The sequence below is a fragment of the Cimex lectularius genome, unplaced genomic scaffold (genome assembly GCF_000648675.2).
Source record: "Cimex lectularius strain Harlan isolate CLEC.00 unplaced genomic scaffold, Clec_2.1 scaffold119, whole genome shotgun sequence".
In the NCBI taxonomy this organism is placed as follows: Eukaryota; Metazoa; Arthropoda; class Insecta; order Hemiptera; family Cimicidae; genus Cimex; species Cimex lectularius.
Genome location: NW_019392789.1, coordinates 303,497 through 328,140, shown reverse-complemented (window position 1 = coordinate 328,140; position 24,644 = coordinate 303,497). Strand labels below are relative to the sequence as shown.

At 34.0% G+C, this 24,644-nt stretch overlaps 2 protein-coding genes across 3 annotated transcripts in view; one reads left to right on the top strand and one right to left on the bottom strand.

Moving 5' to 3' along the window:
• Positions 1-18,673, top strand: part of LOC106664320 — an 86,897-nt gene extending 68,224 nt beyond the window's left edge. The window contains exons 2-8 of one of the 2 annotated variants that reach the window (XM_014389939.2): positions 10,035-10,203; positions 13,664-13,750; positions 13,812-13,979; positions 15,992-16,066; positions 16,132-16,158; positions 16,220-16,291; positions 16,349-18,673. In XM_014389939.2, the coding sequence (XP_014245425.1) occupies positions 10,035-10,203; positions 13,664-13,750; positions 13,812-13,979; positions 15,992-16,066; positions 16,132-16,158; positions 16,220-16,291; positions 16,349-16,458 (708 nt within the window). In that variant the 3' untranslated portion in view covers positions 16,459-18,673. Of the gene's footprint in view, positions 1-10,034; positions 10,204-13,663; positions 13,751-13,811; positions 13,980-15,991; positions 16,067-16,131; positions 16,159-16,219; positions 16,292-16,345 lie in introns of both variants that reach the window. The other variant, XM_014389938.2, reaches the window with a different exon arrangement.
• Positions 1-24,644, bottom strand: part of LOC106664321 — a 187,393-nt gene that overhangs the window by 74,519 nt on the left and 88,230 nt on the right. The window contains exon 2 of the mRNA XM_014389940.2: positions 23,112-23,236. Within this exon, the coding sequence (XP_014245426.1) occupies positions 23,112-23,235 (124 nt within the window). The 5' untranslated portion in view covers position 23,236. The remainder of the gene's footprint in view (positions 1-23,111; positions 23,237-24,644) is intronic.

The window sequence follows — 24,644 nt, the reverse complement described above, 5'->3', positions numbered from 1 at the left end:
CGGGTTGTTTTATGTTTCTTTAGCTTTCTTTCATGCCGTATTTATATTTGAATTTCTGGAGGCGTTGTGCGATTGTCAGAGCCAGGATTTTTTGTAAATTATTGCTATCGCATTTTATCAGGAAGTTTTTTCCTATCTTTGGCCTCCGATCTCTCAACCGTCAAATAAACGCCTTTGTTATCATCTCGTGCATGAACCAGGCCCAACATTTTACCAGCAACAAATAGCTATCTCGTATTATTTAATTTTCGTACTAGAAAGTAACAAAGACATTTTTTTGGGCCAGGTCAGGACATTTCAAGATAAACTCGACTGTTTGTCTAACATGAAACGAATTATAGTTGTATGTAGCTTTGATCATTTTTCATTCGATTCGATTTATGTGAACGACATAAGTTATTTGATTGAACTTAATTTTCTTAAAAACTAACCCTAGGACCAAATAAGTCTGTAGATAACATCGAAAACACTCGTAAGATCGCCCGGAGGATTTTTAATGTTTACACACGAAGAAATTACGTTGCAATGCAGTTTTACTTGGGATAAATTACTTTACATAACCTTTGACGTGCTAGTGAATAAAAAATAAAAGAAAACTGATTTTATAAGTGGTTCATTGCATTAATCTAGCTGCTTTTCTCCTCTGCAAAGGTCTTTGCGTCATTATTTTTTGTAATTTAAACAACGCAATGTTATATGAAAAAATGGATAATTTTATTTTGCATTTATATTTCTGTGCCTTTCATTATATTGTCTTTAAAAATTCACATCAATTTGAGTTATAGGGCAGTTAGTTTATATTAATGCTAAGATTTTTTTACCCATCCCAGTCGAATAATACCTTGCTGTCCTGTTGAATTAAATTGTGGTTAAATTTTAAAGTGTTCGTAAAGAAAATTCAGAGATTACTAACGGAGCTGATATTCACGAAACATTTTTGATGGTATTACGTCGAATTTACGTTTTAGCGGTCAATTGACCGAGTTACTTCTTTAAATTAATTATTCTTTCTATGTAAGGTCTTGGTTGAGATAAAAAAGTCAAAGTCAAAAGTCAGTCAGATCGAGAGAATCGAAGTCACGATAGCTCAAGTGGTAGAGTAGGGTGAGTCGGTCGAGGGTTCGATTCCCGCTCGTGAAACTGACTTTTTCATTTCAACTAAGACCTTACATAGAAAGAATAATTAATTGAAAGAACTTACTTCTTAAAATTAATTATTCTTTTACGTAAGGTCTTGGTTGAGATAAAAAAGTCAAAGTCAAAAGTCAGTCAGATCGAGAGGATCGAAGTCTCGATAGCTCAAGTGATAGAGAAGGGTTAGTCGGACATGGGTTCGAATCCCGCTCGTGACTCTGACTTTTTCATTTCAACCAATACCTTACATAAATATTAATTAATTGAAAGTAAATATTTAATCTTTAATGAGGTATAATTTGATTTCATTTTTTGTTAATATTTTTGGGATATAATTTCATATTCTTTAATTTTCTCCATTTTTCGCTGTTTGTATTGTTCTGTACTTTTGCTGCTTTATATATCATTTCATGATATTTTTATCTACTCTCATCGAATAAAGTTTCATTGAAATCGGTGATCCATGTAGCCTGTAAGAAGCACATCCGTTTTTGCCGGTACTGAGTTCGAATCTCGGTAGGCTAATGGAATTTTTTTATGGACAAAAGAAATATTTTAAAGTGATATGACCTCTAGTTTGGGGCACATAATGTGTAATTGGACGTTAGTTCATGTCATTATTTTAATTAATTAATAATCTACTACCTAGTGTGTACATTCCTACGACAACATTATTTTTGGTAGCAGTTTCATTCGTTTGACAAAAATATTAAATTTGCCATTCCTAGTTTTTAATGATAAAAAGAGTTTGAATGTTTTAGCCAAATTTGAACTTTTTGGTAAAGAGTTTTGAAATCTAAGATAGACAAATAATGGTTTATGTCTTTGTGTCCTTTCACCTCTCTCCGGATTTTCAGTAATAAATCCATATTGAATTTACTTTACATAATATTATCCATACAAAACCGATCTCTCTTAAATGTTGATTTAAATTTAACGTTGTAACTGTCAAAAATCAATTCGAAAAACACGTAAGTTTGAAATAATTGACCAACGTTTCTGACGCAGTACTCTGAACCTGGGATCGATCGCGTTTAAAACTTTTTCTTGGCTATCCTTGTAAATTCATCAAATGCAAATTTCTCGTGATGCAATTTCTAATTGCGGCTATTCGCACGTAGCGTCATGTCACTAGAAATTAATAGGTAGTACAGTCTGAATAAAAAACTATAAGCAAAGCTTTGAAATAACTAACCGTTCTGTCTTCGTTCTTATAAAATAAATATCTTATTTACAAAAAATGCAATTTATCAAATTTACTTAATTTTTATACATTATTCACACAAAATACCTATACAATACACTATACAAAATCGTATAGTTTTTGTTGACATTCACTCATTTATTTTGGTTGAATCCTTTCCCGTATTGAATTTGAATGATAAATAAGTCTCGGTATCTCAAAACGACTGAAACGTTTTAACAAGAAGAAAGAAGAGATAACAGTGCAATCGTCTAGCCATGGCGCGATAGCAGTTTCTTCTGCATATCAGAATGTGTGACGAAAAAATTATTCTAAAATAAAACACTTAAACCGTGTATCGCTGCGTAAATCCTTATGTAATATGGGATAAGAATCTTTCACAGGTCAAACTTTAAAATGTTTAAAGTTCTGCTGACATGGTAGGCTCAAATTTAAATAATTTCTGTTAACCAATGCTTTTCTTATCCAAGAAAGTAAATTTACTTTTTACTAAATTCCAAGGTTACCTATTGTTCGTTGATATTTTGAACTAGGAAATGAATGATTTCTTAATCTGCGAGAAATGCAGAAACGTGTCTAATAGACCCATCGAGCAATAATATTCAATTAACTGAAAAGCTATTTTGAATTGTCGATCTGGGTTAAAAGCAGGGAGAGATAAGACCCAACACTTTTATGTATGGTTTCGAAATGCCGAAATCCGTCTAACAGGTTTAACCTCTAATGATACTCAAAAAAACAAAAATCCATTTTCAGTTGTCGGTCTGGGTTAAAAGCAGGGAGAGGCGAGACCTGACGCTAAGATTTCGAAATGCCAAAATCCGATTAATTGGCTGAACCTGTAAAGATACTCAAAAAACCGAAAAGCCATTTTCAGTTGTCGGTCTGGGTTAAAAGCAGGGAGAGGCAAGACCCAACACTAAGATTTCGAAATGCCAAAATCCGACTAATTCGCTGAACCTGTAATGATACACAAAAAACCGAAAAGCCATTTTCAGTTGTCAGTCTGGGTTAAAAGCAGGGTGAGGCAACGTCTCACCACTTAATTTGAGAAATGCCAAAATCTGACTAATAGGCTTGACCTCTGATAATACTCAAAAAACCAAAAATCCATTTTCAGTTGTCGGTCTGGATTAAAAGCAGGGATAGGCAAGACCCAACATTAAGATTTCGAAATGCCAAAATCCGACTAATTGGCTGAACCTGTAATGATACTCAAAATACCAAAAATCCATTTTCAATTGTCGGGCTGGTTTAAAAGCAGGGAGAGGCAAGACGCAACATTAAGATTTCGAAATGCCAAAATCCGACTAATTGGCTGAACCTGTAATGATACTCAAAAAACCGAAAAGCCATTTTCAGTTGTCGGTCTGGGTTAAATGCTGGGTGAGGCAACGTCTCACCACTAAACTTGAGAAATGTAAAAAAGGCTTTTTACAGGCCTAACCTTTCAAGGTTTAAATTATATATTAGATTGATCAAAACTTGTTATGACCTGCCGAATCTCCAAGCTGTGGGGAAACTATATTCAGCAGTTAGTCAGGGTTTTACGCAGGGCGAGGCAAGACACAACCAAAAATTAATTGTTAATTGATCAAAATTTGTTATGCCCTGCCATGCTGTTATGCTCCGACCATCGGTAAGCTACATCATGGTCGGCCGGGGATAAAAGTATGGTGAGTTAAGACCCAAACACACCTACAGCTTTAATTTACTCTTTACACACACCCAAAATTAAAATTAATTATTATCTGGATAAAAACTTGCTAAGACCTGCTGAATGTCCAGAGAGACGTAAAGCCACAATCAGCAGTAGGTCGGGGATATAAGCAGGGCGAGGCAAGAGAACAAACCCAATTCTTTATATAATCTAATTTTTTGTCTTCGCCTTACCTGTCTCCAATTATGTGCCAAAAATACTATTTTCAAAAATTACCACTCAGTCTAAACTAAGCTTGATCAAAACTGTTACGACCCGCCGAATCTCCAAGAAATCGGGAAGCTATTTTCAGTTGCCGGTCGGGGATATATGCAGGGTGAGGCAAGATACCAACGCTAAGTTATTATTTTTACACTAGCCCACAAATTCACCACTGAAGACACGCTAGGATAGTCAGAAAGAACTTTATCACCCCGAAAAAATCAAGAAGCAAACTACCCAGACATAAATATGAAAAATTACGGATTGTCTGGTAGTCACAAATTTAAAATGAATGATTTTGATTCTTTGATCTAAAAGTTTTTAGTTCAGATTCAAAAGAAAATATTAAAACTATTGAGAAGGACTTTCCAAAGAATGTTTTAATGTCAAAAGTGATTAATCCAATTCTTCTGTGAAATATTCTGACTAAATAGTGGAAAGTTTTGCCTCCTCAGGGAACTAATTGCATATTTAGTTAATATCACATAAAAATATATTGTTTGTTATGTTAATAAGAGTTTAAATTTTTTTAACAGAATGTGTGCATCATATCAGTTGGACTGTTACCCCATGGTTTAACGGATTAGGCCCAATTTTCCCCACTGTTTCCGACGGTAAAATTCATGCTCATCCCAGGTAGGAATTTACAGGTGGATGTTATTTGTTGAACATTGGCCCGGAAGGCGTGTTCAGTCGTAAGCCCGCCTTCGAACGGTGTCTGCGTTAAAATGGCGGAGGTGCATAGCAATGGCGAGTGCGTCGTAAGCGAGGTGCACTATTGATTGGCGTCAGTTTTACTGCGCCCATAAAATGTGCACCGGGCGGCTGGCGTGGGCAGATTCCGCGATATTCCAATCCAACCCTATTACGAAACGGGTTCCCATGTTCAAACCACAATTTGACGATCTGAAGCAGCAAAGTGGCATTTCTCCGATTGTAACAGAATGGTAAGAATTGAGAGAAAAATTACTGCCTTCACTCAATTAACCATAGAAGAGTATATGATTACTACAAGAAGTACATGAACTTTCTGACCATGAGAGTTGGAACTTCAAAGAGGAGTACATCGAAATAGTAAATAAATATAAATATCTAGGCATAATTTTCACACCCAAATTTCCCTTAACCTTCATTTCAAAAGGAAAATCCAAACAGCTAAATTTGCTGTGAATTCGATATGGCAGAACTTCATATCGCACAATGACATCCCTGTCTACAGTAAATTCAAACTGTTTTTATTTCCTATGAAGGGTCCTAAATCTTCGAAATCACCGCCTACCTAAAATAACAGCAGCAGAGATTATTAGCCACAAAATATCACGGTTTTACGAAGAAGTTCATCCAGAACATTGAATTTACACGGGATAACGTCGAAGATTGGCCAATTTTGCCTAGTATAGGCCCATAAGTTATCAAGATTCCTATTGCATAGGGAACTTGCGCTTGATAGTAAATTATTTAATATGTCTGAGCGTGCCAGAATTTCCTTTGTCCCGTTTGTTGCTGGTTTTTTAAAATTAGATGTGGGTTGTTTCATCTCAACTATAATCCTACAAGAGAGAACTACCTCAGCCTGTGTTCCCTACGGAATAAAAAGGCCAGAGAATACACTTTCCATTTCTTAGCAGAATTCAGATTGAGACGTTTAGGTATGTCCTCATTAACAAGAGAATATACAATCGCTTCATTAAAACATTCTCAGTGTTTTTCAAATTACAACTTAATAGATTTTTTCCAATTAATTATTCTTTCTATGTAAGGTCTTGGTTGAGATAAAAAATTCAGTGTCACGAGCGAGATTCGAACCCACGACCTTCGACTAAATACGCCGCTGCTCGACCACTTGAGCTATCGTGACTTCAATCCTCTCAGACACCAACTCTCCATCTCAACCTACAACCGTTCGAATTTTCCCTTTTTTTGCCATTTTCAAATGTCGTGTAATCAGGATTGGATTCTCAGCGACTTATGAAGTGGCCACGGGGAGCAGTTTAGTGAAGTGATTCTTCTTTTACTTATTAATTAAACCATTTACGTTTTAGTGGTGAATTGACCAAGTTACTTCTTAAAATTAATTATTCTTTTACGTAAGGTCTTGGTTGAGATAAAAACGTCAAAGTCAAAAGTCAGTCAGATCGAGTGGATCGAAGTCACGATAGCTCAAGTGGTAGAGTAGGGTTAGTCGGTCGTGGGTTCGAATCCCGCTCGTGAGACTGACTTTTTCATTTCAACTAAGACCTTACATAGAAAGAATAATTAATTGAAAGAAGTTACTTCTTAAAATTAATTATTCTTTTACGTAAGGTCTTGGTTGTGATAAAAAAGTCAAAGCCAAAAGTCAGTCAGATCGAGTGGATCGAAGTTACGATAGCTCAAGTGGTAGGGTTAGTCGGTCGTGGGTTCGAATCCCGCTCGTGAGACTGACTTTTTCATTTCAACTAAGACCTTACATAGAAAGAATAATTAACTGAAAGAAGTAACTTTGTCAATTGACCACAAAAACGTAAATGGATTAGTAAATTTTGCTAAAGAAGGCTGGAGCTACAGGAAAGAATTGGCTTCATGTTTTAAATATTGAAGATGTTTTTATACCACTTAATATTATATTTTAAAGGTCTTTTTTCCCCTAGAAATTACCAACGAGATGCCGTGCTCAAATTGTTAACATATAGTGTAAATAAGTTTAATAATAATAAGTTTCATGTGCTTGTTTATTAAAAAATAATAATAATAATAATAAAATAAAAAACATTTTGCCCGTTTTTCCGGTAGACGGTTGTCAACCATAGCCGTATTGTGCTTTTATTTATTTGTATAACTTAATTTTTTTGTAATTAATTACATTGCATAAAGTACATTTTCATTTCATTTCACAAGAAGTATATACAATACGATACTTCAAAGAAAACAACCACTTTCATCATCCGACGAACATCATCTTACGCATCATACGCAAAAGATGTAAATTAAAGACCTTTGTAATATAACAAACATTGTTATAACAAATAAACAGCGATAAATGATCACACAATGTAATAATCATAAAGGTGATGAGATTCATGAAGATGAAATCATGATAACATTTATAGTCTGAATAATAAAGCAATTGTAGAAATACAAAGACAAAAAAACGAGGACTTTCAATTTCGTTGTAGAACGTCCCTCTGTATGTATGAAATTATGAATCATGAATCCTAAATGTATATTAAATTAGGTTATTATACATTTTTAGGTGACCTTTATCGATTTCCTCTTTTATTTTCACTGTTTGATATCAGAAACTTGGTACTTGAATTTCGGTTGGTCTCTCCACTCTGTTGAAGAATGTTCGTTTTTTCCGTCGACGTTTCGACCTTTATTCTGGTCATCTTCAGGGCATAAAGTATGGCGATATTCTTGTGGTGACATATTGGTGTTGTGAAATTACCTCATTCTTGACCGCTCCTCACAAATCCAACTAGATATTAAACAACCGGTTACTAAAAACAGCCAATAATTATAATAGTTGATTTTATTATAGCATGTGAAGTTTTCCTTTTAACCGATCTAAAAGCTGAATAAATGTTTCATAATTTATTTACATTAAGCAGAAAAAAAATCACCTCACGTATAGAAATAATGAGGTCTATGAAAAAGTTATGAATTATTACATAAATTAATAAAAAATTTCCGTCATTTTATTTTATTTTTGTATAAATTTTACCAACTTACAAAACGAAGATAGATTCAAGTGATGTTCTCTTGTTTTATGCTTGTAAAATTAATGATTTTACATATCTGATAATAAAAGTTTCCAAATGACCAAATGCACAAAGCGTGCCGTGTTAGCGAATTATGTTGATGCGAGCAAAACTATTATCAAATTGACTAATAATTGGTGTAAAATGCAGGTTGGATGAATCTGAAACGTGTACTACAAAATATTGTGGCTGGTTGTCAGACAAAACCGTTTTAAACTCGAAATGAACGACTATGTTTCCTACGGCTAACTCAATAAATCGCAGAAGAATGTAATAAACAAAGATATAAATAGTTTGCTCATATGAAAATACGTGAAAACAAGACGAAATTTGAAACGGCATTTTTTTTTTAATTTGAAAAAATGAAAACTAAAATTATAAATTAAAGGAAAATGGCTGTATTTATCTTGAAACGCACGTTTTATTTAGATTATTTAGGATTTAGGACTGAGGAAAGGTCAGTACAACAAATCATATTGTTCATATCTAAGTCAATATGAGCAATATGGTTTCTGACATAGGAGGCATTAACATTATAAAGAGGACTTTGTATTGAAAGAAATGAATACAATATTAGCTGGAGTTCTTTGCTATTCCGCAGAATTATTGTCCATAATTCCATATGTAGTTTTGTAATTCAATTACCGATATTTTAATTATAAATTAAGTAATTTTAATATCTTCTTTAAATATTCAGGATTGTATTAATCGAGATTAGGTCTAATAAAATTAGCTTCCAGTTAAGGAAGTCGAAAAATATTAAATATTATGGATTAATAAAAATGTAAAAAAATGGATTATTTTATTTTGCATTTACATTCTACTTTTTCGGAAGTGAAACCCTTTCCTTACTTTGCCTTTAAAAATTCAGATCAATTTGATTTATTAAGCAGTTAGTTTATATTAATGGTAAGATATTTTTTAGTCATCCCAGTCGATACTACCTTGCTGCCCTGTCCGAGTTAAATTGTGGGTAAATTTTAAAATGTTCTTAAAGAAACTTCAGAGATTACTAAAGGAACCGATTTTCATAAAATTAGTGATATTAGGTCGGAAAATGTTAGGACATGTATCCAAGCCAATCGGCCCTAGGAGCTGAGGGTAAATTAAGTAATTTAAATACTATTTATGAAAGGCATTGGTCCAGATAAAAAAGTCAGTGTCACGAGCGGGATTCGAACCCGCGATATTCGGCTAAATATGCCGCTGCTCTACCACCTCGACCTCCCTTTCGAATTTTCCTTTTTTTATCTCAACCAATACCTTATATAAAGATTAATTAATCAAAAGATGTTAAAGATGTTTCTGCTAAAGAATTAAATATTTAATCCGTTATATTTCATGGTCCGATTGACCAAATAACTTCTTTCAATTAATTTCAATTAATTAATTAATTAATTGAAAAATGGCAAAAAGGAGTGGAATATTCGAAAGGTAGGTTGAGATGGGAATTTGGTGTCCGAGTGGATCGAAGTCGCGATTGCTCAAAGGCTAGGGCAGCGGCGTACTTAGCCGAAGATCGTGGGTTCGAATCCCGCTCGTGACACTGACTTTTTCATTTCAACCAATAGCTTGCATAAAGATTAATTAATTGAAAGTAAATATTTAATCTTTAATGAGGTACAATTTGATTTCACTTTTTGTTATTTGTATTTTATATTTTTTGGGCTTTACTTTCACATTCTTTAATTTTTCCTTTTTTCACTTTTTGTATTGATCTTTTCTTTTGTTGCTTTATTTATGCTTTATTATATTTTTTCCTACTATCTTCGAATAAAGTTTCATCATCACTGAAATCGATGATCCCACGTTTCTCTTTTCTTTGCTGTTCCGTAAAATTATCGACCATAATTCCATATGTAGTTTTGTAATTCAATTATCGTCATTTTAATTATAAATGTAATTAATTTTTGAACATTTCCCTTTTCGACCTCCTTTTTTAAAAACCTGCTTATATCAAAGGGACACAAGTTGTTGAAATATAAAATGTCTATAAGCTTAATAATAAATGTTATGTTATTATTATTTGTTACAGGTCTATAATATTTGGGTGGATAGGATAGGGAACCCGATTTTGGAAGCCACGGAACCACAAATCGTCCACAAACGGTACCGAGTCTGTGATCGTCATTTCAGCGACTACTGTCGAATTCCAGGAAGTAAAAAGCTGAAAGTCGGCAGCCTGCCCACACTGCATCTGCCTAGTAAGGAAGTTTCAACTTATTTTAAAATAGTAAAAATCTATCCTACAATGAAAAATGATCTATCAAAACGCAAATGTTTTTGTTCAAATACAATCTTATTAATAGATCAAGGTTTAAGAATTTCATATATTTAATGGTTTGCAAGAGCGTACTAGATTCTATTTTAAAAGATGCGCCTCAAAGGATTTTTTTTATTTTATCAACCACGAAGTGTCCATCATTAGAATGACATTCGTGCATTCACTACTAACAAAACAATCTGGGTTAAAAATACAACTAAAATCTTTGTTCTCATCTTACGTATGTTAGGCACAATGTGGCAACCAAACAAGCGTGCAACTGCATCTTGTAAGATTGCCAATGTCACTTTGGCACCTGTCCATTGATGTAGAACATTGCCAAAGCTTGTATTTCTCAATACTAACCCGGGTGGTCTCTTTGACGTTGAACTGTTGATCGAAATTTATCATATCCGGTCCGCAAAGTGTCGCTCGGTTTAGAAAACCATGCTTCCTAGGTCATAGGAGGATTTTGCAAGATATCTGTTTTATAAAGTCCTTCCGGGAATGACAATTTACAATTTTTTTAAAGTTCGATTCTCGTAAATTATCACGTTTTTTCTACTGTCAAAATTTATTTCCGTTCAATCCCATCTTTATTATGCCACAATAGTTTTTTTATTTGTGGTTTCTGTTTTATAGGGGTGGGCTGGTACTAAATCGACATTCATTGATTTGGACGATTCCATTTTCTGTGTACGGTCGTTCGGATGCTTTATTACTTTATCGATTATCGTCGCCTTTCATCCCTTCGCGCCGATAAAATTTGTCTGCGTTGATCTGCCGTTCACGTACATACATCCGAGTTATTATATGTTGTTTTGCTCTTAACTGTAGGGCCTAGGAAATATGTTTTGTACATTAATTAATTACACAATATGTATTTTTTCGATGGTTATAAAAAAAAGACTATCATTTCGGATAGCCAGGCCATGATAGTCTTTGTGAGCCATTAAACTCAAACACCATCAGCTTGAGAATGGTGCAGAATTGCAAATCCAAACTGAACTGGCAAGAATCACAATCTACTATGTTCTCAGGACACACAGCAGTAAAGAGGAATTTATAAGCGGATGCTCTTGCACTGAAAGGACTGCTACACAGCTGTCAATCGAGCATCTTAGGAAAGAAGGCATGGTGTAAATGAGTAAACGATGGTATTCAATTGTCATATACTGGACACAAACAATCCAAAAACCCTCCTGGCGATATTTGGAAAGATAGAAAAAACAAAGGAAGAAGGAAGAGACGCCGAATCCTAACGGGATTCTGAATTGGGTACTGGGAGGAGACAGAAGATGTAGATGTAATGTAGACGTAATTTTCAGTGTATAGTATACTGCGCACTTTAAGAACTATTGTATCCTCCGTACTCTTTCTAAAGCACATCGGTGAATCCTATTTCATAAAGAAACTTGATTAATAGGCCCGGTTTCAGTGGTTGAAGCTCTTCTATGGTCACATTATACATCCCAAAACATTTCCTCCTGCGGGCTAGTGTGACTCTGCAGTTTGTTAGTAGATGTGTTTGGGTCTCTTCTGCCTCTTTGCTGAATCTGCATGTGCCATCTTGGATTATGCCAATCTTCTTTAAGTCCTGTTAGGAATGCTATTAGGATTCTCAGTTTGTTCCCACTTCCCTTGACACATTCTGTAATTTCTTTTCTTCCAAAATTGGTTAGAAGATTCTTGGATTGTCTGTGTCCAATGAGTGAATTCCGTAGTTCCTTCATTTCCTTTTTGTCCTTTTTGTATGGTTTTGCAGTTAAGCACCATCCTTGACCTAATGATACTTGAGCTTAGTGCTTTGATGGCTGCTTGGCTATCTGACACGATAGCTATATTCTTGTCTTTGTACCCTTTACTCAGGTTGAATTGGGTACATCTTTCGATTGCATGAATCTCAGCTTGGAAGATACTGGTGTATTTTCCCAAGGGTTCTGAGTATTTGGTTCCAGATCCAAATATTCCTGTCCTTATACCTGCTTGTGTTCTAGATTCATCTGTGTACCAAAGGATGGTGCCATTCTTAAAGGAGGTGTTTCCCTCTCGTTCCCATTCTTTTTTGGTACCGAGACAGATACCTCAGCACGCCTAATACCATACTGTGGTAAAGCTAAAATAATGCTTTGATAAAACTACTAAAACGGGGCCTAATAATCAAAGTCTTTGATGTCAGTGTGATGAAGGTAAAACGGGGGATAAATATTTCTCAAAGGGCGCAATATGCCAAATTACCTTGAATTTGAATGAAACGACCAAAGATATAATCTTCTTTGGCTTGACTTTATTGTGATTCTTGTTTCTAGGTGCTGATGATAATGGAATACTAGAAAGACGGTGGTTTTGTCCTCCCCAAGTACTACCGTCTTCTGGCTTATTGTACTTTTCCTAATTATTAGTTCAATAATTCCTTCTCTTAAGAAGTAATATATCATTGTTGGTGTAGTTCATTTCCCTGGGTCTTCCTGATGTCCGAGCGGTTGCTTTTTATTCAAAGAGTATATGGTTTGCAGTTTCTTCCTCCTCATTGCATAACCTACAAATGAAGTCATCTTTAAGTGTACCTATGTAGAGGTGTTTTTTCAGATGCCACTAACCGGTTTATAGGTAGAGTCCTCGAGTTTTACACTGTATATAGCAATAGGTCGTATTAGTATAAGTTTTGACCCTAGATACATCCAGATACTCTTCTGGCCAGTTTATGTGCCTAGTCATTCACCCAGAACTCCTTTGTGTTTTGGTACCCGTCTGGTATTATATGGATATCGTCAGGTTTTATCCAGGTTTTGGATGTATTCATTGAACTATTTTAAATGGGATCTTTTTACGTTCCACTGCTTTTATGGTTACTTGGTTGTCAGATCTATGAGGATTTTTGTCAGCGTAACCTCTTTTTAAATTTTCTAAAGCACCGCATTGCTCATGCATTTGAGCGTGAAATGACGAGATTTACTTCCCTAATGAGTATTTTGGGTTTGTACAGAATATTCATGGTTCCTACATTTATTTTGGAGTCTTATGTATACAATGATTTTCTCCTGATTTCATCTCATTTTTAGTCTGTTGGGACTATTCACGAACAGTTGATGGGGTTATATTTTCATTGCTGTGTAGCATAGATTTGCCAATGTTTATATGACGACTAATTTGTGGGTAGCTTGTTTTTGTTGAGTTGAACTTTGGTCTTCGAGATTAAGCCATAGTTCCAGGTGATAGTAAAACTAATGACTTTCAATTTGTTTTTAACGTTAAGTTACTTAGCTAATATTCATGTGTTATATAGGACAAGGACAGCAAGCAATATCAAATTATTGTTTTAACAAAAAGTTTCTGTTATCTTGACAGCATCAAGACAATGTTTGTAATTAATAATTATTAAAAATGAACTCTTGTTCCAGAATTTTGCGAGGTGCCTTCGTACGAGAACTCTATTTTCAAACATTCCAATCAAACCAGCGTGCCATCTTTCGATACATTGAACTTTGGTAAGCCCGATGGATTTCTGGACGATTCGTACTCAATTTTAATATTTGATTCTTGTTCCAGGTGATAGTAATGACCTTCCATTCGATTTTAACGTTAACGAGTTACTTAGTAAGCTAATATCGAGCGAGCCCAGCCTGGCGGACGAAAATATTTTGTTAAATTGCGAAAAAGAACTGGAAAAACTGTCCGCCAACGCTATCCCCGACGACGGACACCATCCAAACGGAGGTGAGTGTTTTGGAATTCGCAGGATCGCGACAAAATCCAACTGGTGACAGCGATAAGTGGAAATTTAGCAAACATTCCTCCAGGACGGATCGAATAAACATGTCAACCGGCCACTTTCAACGGCAGTAAACCGTTTAAAAGTAAACCGAGCAAGAGACTAAAATAACCGAGAAACCGTTGGAAAGCCGTTGACATGCAAAGTTAACAAGTTATTGCGATTTAGTAAAGTAAACTGTCGATAATTTTAACGTGACCCTTTTAAAATCTATTTTAACATTTTTACCAAGTTAGCAACGACACAATTAATTTAAATAAGTTTCATATAGTGGAAAAGTTCAAACAACTAAAAAGTTGGATAGGTTCACAACCAAACACCCTTTGGTCCTCCCATTGTCCCATTTTGTATCAAATTGTGATATTTCCCAAAAATCTTTTAAGCAGTAGTCTCTGGATCAGGTGACATCACTCTACCATCCATCAATGCCACAGGGGAAAATACATCATTGCATCCTGCCTTGAGTGGAAGGAATGCTGTCTGTGCTTTCTTAGATGTAAGGAAAGCCTTCGATCGAGTGTTCCACCTGGTTTGCTCTGGAAACTCAAGGGCCTCTTCCTATTTACTCATTAACCCGACCTAAAAATCCATAGGTTTTGATCTTATCACCACAAACATCCTCCAAAAAGCCATTATTTTCCTTATTGTGAGATACAACTAGGTCCTTAAAACTACCTACTTCCCAATCGAATAGAAATCGCCAATCATAAAGGCCATTTCCTAACCTCAAAAACCTTAACGTCTCACTATTTCATATCGTCATATCAGTTTGCTATCATTACTGGGCAAAGTTCATGTTTAACACCTACTGAAACATCTTTATTCTATCTTTAAAAGCTCCAATTTCAATCTATTGCATCAATTCGAGTGCAGGCGACATCTCGCTTCCATTCATCAGTGTCAAAGGGCAGTAGAATCATTGTATCCTGCCCTAAGTGGAAGGAATGCTGCTTGTGCTTTCTCAAATGGCAGAGGCAAGCTATTGTTTAAAGTGGCTCCAGGATTTCTCTGGAAACTCAAGAGCTTCCTTCCATTTATTGATTACCTCATCCTAAAAATCTCCAGGTTTTGACCTTATCGCCACAAACATCTTCTAAAATCTTCCCAAAAATCTATTATTTTCCTTACCATCAGATACAACTTAATCGTTAAAATTACCTACTTCCCAATCCAAAGGAAATCTCCAACCATAAAGCATATTTCCTAACCTCAAAACCATATGTCATATCGCCCTATCAGTTTGTAGCCCTTACTTGGCAAAATTGTTGATAACCACCTCCTGAAACACCTTTATCTTATCGTTGAAACTCTGATTCCGTTTATTCTCATTGATTCAGGTTCAGCTGGCATCATTGTCCCATTCATTAGTGCCACCTGTGGGTAGACATTCACCCCGCCTTAAGTGGAAGGAATGCTGCTTGCGCTTTTTTAGGTGTTAGGCAATAACTTTTGGTTCCAGGGTTTTCTCTCTAATCTCAAAGAAATCCTTCTATTTACTTATTACCTCATCTTCAAAATCCTCAGGCTGTGAGCGTTTCATTACCAACATCCTTCGAAATTTCCCAAAAATCTATTATTTTCCTTATCACCAGGTACAAAATCCGATGGAAATTGGCAATCATAATTTCCTTTCCCTAGCCTCAAAAAACCTCAACATCCCACTATGTCACATGGCCCTTTTATATTGCTGTTACTTGGCAAAATTGGTGTTAACCTTATATATATTTATTCAATGACCATTCTTGAGAATAAAGTTCACGTCGGTCAGCCAAGAGATTCAAACTATCCAGACACATTGAACATGGTGAAATGTGAAATGCGTCTTACAGACCAACCCAGCAAGAATAGGCAGACCAAGATAATCAGAAAAGAACAAATTACAGTTTCATTATCCTGCAGACTTTCAAGAAAATATTTATTAGGACACAATTTGACAGTGGTATTTTATGTTTTTCAGATATTTCTGATTTTGCGGCATTAGAAAAACTAATTTTGCAACAATTAGATGAGTTAGAGCAGTCAGCTAATAGTGGTATTTTAAAGTTTATTTGTTTTTTCATTAATTAAAACTCCAATAAACATATTTTTTGTTTACAGTGTCAAATATTCCTTACTGGGAACCAGGTAATTTGATTATAGTAGATAAGATTAAAGCATGATCGTTTGATCTTTCTTTGACTTGCAGAAAATTTTGATGAGTCTTACCTCGAGTTCCCCGAGGTCGATGAAGTTCCTGCAGTTACCGAACCCACAACAGGTATGAATGGATTTTCCGAAAATTGAACAAATTTCTTAAAATAAATTTTCGCAGAAGTTCCTGAGGCAAATTTAGCCGCTGATCTGGCGACGTTGACACCCATGGACATCCAGCTGGTGGACGTCGACCAGAGCAACAACATGGTCTTTTTTGCTGTTGAGCTATGAGCAGTTTTTTTCTCACTATCACGGATAAGGGAAGTAAAAACCTAACAAACAGAGATTTATTATTTGCTACAGGATTTATTATTGTTCATTTATTGTTAATGGTATTTCTCATTATTAAGGACTATTTTTCTCTCTTAAAATCTAAAGTTTTGAAAGGTCAATGGAATTTATTTAAATTCTCAAAGAATTTTTTTGTTTAAATAGTGTTTGAAGGTCTAGTACTTCCCATAATGCTACTGTTGCCACAGTTTTTCTTCTATAATCCTTAGTGCTGAGTAAAACACTCGGAACAGAATGAAACTAGTCTGAAAATAATTGTGACAGGTGTTGCAATCCCTTGAAGGTTGAGTATATTCATAAGGATTTTGTTTTAATTTATAGAATAAATGGCGCCTAAATGATGTCAAAAAAAGTCTGAACCGCAGAACAGGATAAAAGGGATGCCTAACAATACTAAATTTTTTTTGTGATTTTAATTATCTGTAAATACAACATACTAGCATGTAAAAATTGCGTTTTATAGAAACTTTTATATGTTCAATGTCATGAATCAAGCATTTAATATGAAATCCTTCCCAATCAATATATTGCATGTTATATTTTTCATAAATTTAAAATGTAGAAGTAAAATCCGATATAATCAAAATCCATTGTTTGAAGTAGATCAAGGTTGATAAAGTTTGAGTACTGTGTTTCCAAATTTATTTTGCTTTTACATTTAATTTTTTTATTTCCATCTATCTAAAGTCTTTTATGTAGTTTTAAGGAGTATTTTATTTCTATTCTCTGATGATGTTTTGAATTTATTTTCCAGTTTTTACCATTATTTTAAATCTATTTTTGTAGGTGCTATCAAGGATTTAATGAAGACAAAGAAACTATATAATTATTTTTTTAAAATATTATTAGATTTGGAGTAGTTTCCATTTACTTTTTGGAAAATTCTTAAAGAGAAAGTTTATATTTTGGCGTTAAATTTACAGCTGTTATTTTGTACAAAGTAATTTTTAAATTTTAAAATTATACGGTGCAAAAATTGAAGCAGAACAGAAGTCACACCATATAAAATAACCTGTGATTGACATTGATATACTATGTATTTATAATATAATTAGTATTTTATATATTATGTATAATATCAGAAGAATTGAAACCAGAAAGGTTATTACTACATTGACTATGAGATCAATTACAAATTCACATTACAAAACTCACCAAAATGTATCACATTCATCATAACCACAAGGAGAAGAAAGAAGAAAAAAGGAAGAAAGAAAAAAAAAGGAAGAAAGAAGAAAGAAGCAAACATAAAGAAGAAGTAATATAGAAGAAAGAAACAGACATAAAACAAGAAAAAAGAAAGAATAGATGTTGTGTATGTTTTTGTCATTTCATATCTAACTTTGTGATTTAGAATATTTACAAAAGTGTTTTAGTCTTTTTAATGTTAACTCTGTGGGTGCTAGTAGATTAGGAACATGTAAATTTACATTTTTTGCCTTGAGTCTAATCCAGGCAACCCTTGCAATAAAAAGGGCTTTCAACAAAGCTGCGAATTTTTTTAATTATCAAGTCAAGATTAGAAGAGGAAGTAATTAATTAATGCTATCATTAAAAAAAATTATACCAGTTAAATGTACCAAAAAAGAGTGTTTAATTTTTAAAACCAGAATACACACAAATGTCATAAATTTTGCATGAACAGTTTTAAAATGCTACACAAAAGTTTCAGATGTGCATGGTTTAAGCCGAATTGAAACAATTGTGACAGGACGAAGGGCTCAGTTATTCAAGCGCAAACAGTACTTTCATGACTGTTCATCTTTTCCCAGGATTTACTAAACAAACAGGATTACAGGAAGTGAATTGTTTTGCAGGTTCATTGGTCTAATCGATAATAGTTGCTTTTTTAAAATGATGCTTAAAAAAACTTCAAATCTATAAGTGTGTTCATTTTTGTGCTCCTATTTTCGATTGGATAAAGAGAAGATAAAAGAAGAAAGTATATTAAAATAATTTAGTATTTATTATTAAAATAAATACATAATTTCAATGATTTTCTTTATAATGTCAAAACTAATAAACAGTTATTATTGGGTAAGTATAAACCCTTTAAGAAGTCATCATAGACTGTTTTAAACTTCAATACTCACATTCTAACAAACACTAACTTATGGATAAACTATGCGTTTAAATAAATATGTTTCTAAATATACAGAGTGATTTATAAAAAATTTCATTTAAAAAGAATCCTTCCTTGTAGGATGCTGCCATGCTTTGTTACAAGCAATAGAATGTGGCATGAGGTTTGCCATGGAAACTGGCATGCTTCAATTTACTATTACTTCATCCTTAAAATCCCCTGATTAACTTATCAATACAAACATCCTCCTAAATATTCCACAAGTTACAACTTAGTACTTAAAACTACATACTTCCCAATCCGATGGAAATTGTCAATCATAAAGCCCAATTCCTAACCTCAAAAACTTCAACTTCTCACTATCTCATAATTGCCCTATGAGTTTGATGCCGTTATGTCTCAAAATTCTTGATAATCACCTCCAGAAACTCCTTCAATCCATCATTGTAAGCTCCAATGTCAATCCATCCCATCCATTGGTTCCAGATGAAATCATTCTACCGTTCACCAGTGCCACAGGGCAGTAGATATCATTGCATTCTGCCCTGGGAGGAAAGAATGCTGCTTGTGCTTTCTTAGAGGTTTGTAAAACTTCAATCGAGCGTTGCACCGGGTTTCCTCTGGAAACACAAGGGCATCATTCGATTTACTTATTACCATGTTCTAAAAATCCCCAGGTTTTTCACCTTATAGCCACAAACATCCTTCATATTCTTTATAAAAAGCTATTATTTTCCTTACCATCAGGTACAACTTACTCCTTAAAATTACTTCTTCCCAATTCTATGGAAAACGTCAATCATAAAGTCCATTACTTAACCTCAAAAACCTCATCTCACTATTTTAAATCACCCTATCGGTTTGCTATCATTACTCGGCAAAATTAGTGATAAACACCTACTGAAACATCTTTATTCCATCTTTGAAAGCTCCAATGTCATTCCACCATATTAATTCGAGTGCAGGTCACATCACGCTTGTTTTCATCGGTGCCAAAGGGCAGTGACACATTGCATCCTGCCCTGAGAGGAAGAAATGATGCTTGTGCTTTTTAAGATGTTAGGCAAGGTTTTCTTTCATTGTGGCACCAGGTTTTCTCTGAAATCTTGAAGACATCCTTCTATTTACTTATTACCTCATCCATTTTGTAACCTTATCACCACATAAATCCTCCATATTCTTCCCAAAAAGCTAATATTTTCCTTACGATCTTTAGTTATTCCTTACCTTAATTTAGTTGTTAAATCAACCTTCTTCTCAATAAAATTGAAATTGGCAATCATAAAGCCCATTCCCTAACCTCAACATCTCACTATGTCATATTGCACTATCAGTTTGATGCCATTATTTCACTAAATTCTTGAAAAACACCTCCAGAAACACCTTCATTCCATCATTGAAAGTCCAATATCATTCTATCCCATCTTGGGTAAGACCTCACTCCACCATTCTTCAGTGTCGCAGGACAATAGATACATTGCATCTTGCCCTAAGAGGAGAAATGCTGCTTGTGCTTTTTAAGATGTTAGGCAAGCTTTCATTTGAATGTGGCTCTTCGTTTTCTCTGGAATCTCAAAGACATCCTTCTATTTAATTATTACTTCATCTGACAAATCTCCAAGTTTTAACCTTATCACCATATACATCCTCTTATTGTTTATATCTCAGAGTATGTTGGCAGGGCGAAAGTAATATAAAACAACTTGGTGGGAGATTGCAGTAGCCAATTGGTGAGTTTGGAAATCATTTTTTTAATCTTATTTGAAGATTATTTTCTTGGAGTATGATAATCTCTTCCAAGCCTGGACAACTTAGTGTATTTAATTCACTAATTTCGTGGTCCGACCAATTAATATATTACAATTAATTAAGGTTTTTAGTTGAGATAAAAAAGTCAATGGCACGAGCGGGATTCGAACCCACGATCTTCGGCTAGATACACCGCTGCTCTACCAGTTGAGCTATTGTGACCTCAATCCACTCAGACACCAAAAAAAGGAGGGCAAAACTCTTGAAAAATGGCAAAAAGGAGGGAAAACTCAAAAGGTGGGGTTGAGATAGGAAGTTGGTGTCCTTCTCAATTGATTAATGTATTAAGTTTTCCCTGTCAAATGTATTTTATACAGAAAAAGTCAATTAAAATCAAAATAAATGGAAACAACTAAACTAAATACTAGAGGTTCAAGTCATCCACTTTTGGTGGTTTTAATCACCATCATCAATTATTATCATTAAATTTTGAGAAAACTATCTCTCCTAAATATCTGTATTATGTTGGATTAATTTAGTGAGGGAGATAATCGAGTCTTATGATGTTTTTATTAACTTTTAGTGGTATTAAACAATGAAGGGAAATAAGACAACTTACAACTACTCCATTTCTTATAGAGCTTAGTTAATTAAGATAATGATTTTTCTAGGGCATTTTAGGACTTAGAATAAATTCTCAAAGCTTATAAATTAGTTTGTTTTCAACACAAAAAACCCAATATTTGAAAAGTAAGATCTAGGAATATTAACAGAATTTCATTGTAACAACTATGCAAACGGTAAATTAAAAAACTTGAACCAGTCCTTCCACAGTATTTCCATGGTATAAAAATAAAAAATAATTGTGAGAAGATGACTAAAGGCTAGAGCACTACAAATAACTTACAATTAATTAAGGTTTTTAGTTGAGATAAAAAAGTCAATGTCACGAGCGGGATTCGAACCCATGATCTTCGGCTAGATACACCGCTGCTCTACCACTTGAGCTATCGTGACCTCGATCCACTCGGACACCAACTTCCCATCTCAACCCACCTTTTGAATTTTCCCTCCTTGATGGGAAGTTGGTGTCCGAGTGGATCGAGGTCACGATAGCTCAAGTGGTAGAGCAGCGGTGTATCTAGCCGAAGATCGTGGGTTCGAATTCCGCTCGTGCCATTGACTTTTTTATCTAACGAAAAACCTTAATTAATTGTAACACTCATGAAATTAGTGAATTGAATGGAATTACAAATAATATTGTTATTTTTATAAATTTTGTAATATAACATTATAAAAGTGAAGAAGTAATCCATTAATTACACTCCTCGCAAGAAAGGAAATCATGAAATAACAGAACCACAGAAGCTTTAAACTTCTTAGAGGATTGTCAGGAAGGGTTTGAGATGAAAAATGAAAGAATGAGGGTCTAGAATTTTATTGAGCTATTTTCAACTAATTGCAGTTTTGAGGGCAATGGGATTTGAAATTCTGTGTGGATAGTGCGGCTCGATACAAAGTAGGGAGCTTCAAAGGTTCAAAGGTTTTTAGGCTGGTGTGATTTTTTGGTCGCTTTGTCTAATCCCACAGTTCCATGCATCCATTGGTTGCAGTAATCATGTACAGATGAAGTGTTTGTTTTGCAGTAAGAGTATTTAACTGTTGTTAGTTTTTTGAGTAATTTATATCATCTGTTCGGTTGTATTCTTTTGAGTCGAGTGTAGGATTCGAAGTAAATGTTTTGCCGACGTAATTTCTCTCATTTTATTCTATTCTATGCAAAACTTAAAAATATTAAGAAAAGTAATAAAAGGAGTCAACTTAGTAAAGTGACAATTGTTATTGAACTTACATTATTAAAAATTATATCACCAAGGTAAATTTATTATATTACATTTTATTTTTTACTTAAGACCTTTTAAGACTGGTGGTAAAATGCATCTTAGACAATGAAAATAAAAATATGATGAAAAATATAAGGCAGTAACATTGGGCACAAATAAACAGATGGTTTTGAGTATTCAGGGCAGAATCTGTATAGATGCTGAATGACTGTTTAGCCAAAAACTATGAGATGAAAAATTCAAATAGGTAGATCAAGTTGATTGGAATTGATTGAACAACAGCTATCGCAGACCCTATTATAACATTTTCTTGTTACCAAACTTCTGACATGAACAGTGCTTACCATAGCCAAAATTTTTACAATTGATTTATTTTAGACAAATTTGAGATTGTTTTAACTTTTTATTATATCAAACTTTCTAGTTTTGGTTACTTGGATACATTGTTCCTATATGTAAAATATTATATTTTGCTTTAAAATTTTTTTTAAAATTCTTATGCACAGCTTTCTGTTTTATCAAAATATGTCTAAATGCTTGTAGATGGACTGTTGAAAGCGCTTCTTTTTAGTTTTCGAGTCTGGTTGAGATCTACTACATACATTCATATAACAAATAAACTGAGAAATAGACGAGTGCTGGTTTAAAAACTTTCTAATAAAATTAGTGTATAAGTTCATGAAACTGCATACTATTTATAAGGAAGAACATAATACATATTATAAATTTACACTGAATATATTTGAGGATTGAATTTTTTTCCCAAGTTATCACTGAGGAGTACGAACATTATAGATGCTGAAGTTTAGCCAAAGAATAATTTATTCCCTTGATTTTATACGATAATACAAGGTGGCTATGAAGTAATAGTTATGAAAGAAATGAGTGGATATTATTTGAAATGGTCTAATGGTTACCTGGTATAGATACAGTGTCATCATTTGCCATAAATCCCACTGGCATCGGGTACAGCTCGGAGTAGTACCCTTCTGACGTGGCCATGAGAAGGAGGAGGCTCAACAATGTCTGAGACACCCACATTCTGACAAAATAGAAATTTTAATTAATTATCATAAACAATCCATAGCAAAAACACACCTAGTTGAAATCAAGAATATTCATATTAAAAAAAAAATATTTGAACCAAATAAACTTTATTTGCAATCTGAATGCAATCTGAAAATGATTCTGTTTTTATATTTGTTTTACCTATTCAAGCTTTCAATTCTAGCAAATTTTAGCTAGAATTACCAGTTGCTTCAGACAAAAATTTAACAATTTTGATTACAAGATTGTACAATTTTATTTTATTTTATGATTAAGTAAAGTATACAATCTTATGCTTTTCTGATGAAAATTAATACTTTTTAGTGCTGAAAAATAAATAAAAACAACAAGCGAATTTTTAAAATATAACAATTTTTTTTAAATGTTTATTTCTTGGATGTAATCATAATTAATAATGTTAAACTATTAACACTTAAAAATGTTAACAATTAATGTAGATTGAGATTAGGCATCGGTACAAACATTACAAAACAGTGGAATGACAACCTTATTTCATTATCAATCAATTTCTTTGCTTTATTTACCTGAAAATTATGTTAATGTATGAATAACGCATGCAGATCCTAGGTCAAAACCTATCTCTTTCATCCTTTTTCATTTCATACATTCTTTTCTATTTACATAAATACCATTCACTCGGTTAGGGTGGTGTAGGACTCAATATTACTCTATCACCCTCTATACACATTATATACCTAATTGAGGGTCGATGGGGTACTCAGTCTTCCACTATCAGCCCACAGCACACTTTACATTCACGCTAATAAATATATTCACTGTCAATGCTTGCTAAGGACACAAAACTATATATGCAATAAAACAACCTTGTCTCCTCCAAGAACCGGAACAGGCGACCCTGATACTAGCTGCTGTGTGCTAACACGGGTGTCTTTCCAACACGCTCTCTATATGGACACAAGGAGGTGCACCCTTCAATTAGGTGAAACACATTGAACAACCTTTTTCTACATGCCAGATAAATATGTGGGCTTTGGCCCAAAATAAATGTCAGTGTGTCAATCTCGCATGGCCTATCCTTAATCGGGTGAGGATGTCCCTTCTTCTAAAAGCCAGATCAGCCAGATATCGACAGTGCTCTTGATACATGAAAGCTTGTCTGCCGATCCAGCCTACCGACACTGTCAGTTTCTTTTATTCATGCTTTATAATTAATTTTAGCGTCAGAGGATCGCTGTGGTCAAGTCCTCCGTGTTGCCTGATCTGCCTCGTCCTCCTTTTTTCACAATTTTTAGTTTGTCAGTTTTCTTTTTTATTTGCTCTTTATTTTATACCTTGATTTTCTTCAAGACTAATTTTTTCATGGACGAAAATTATTCTCCTAATTCACTAGTTACTTTTCAAAACATTAAATATTGATAATT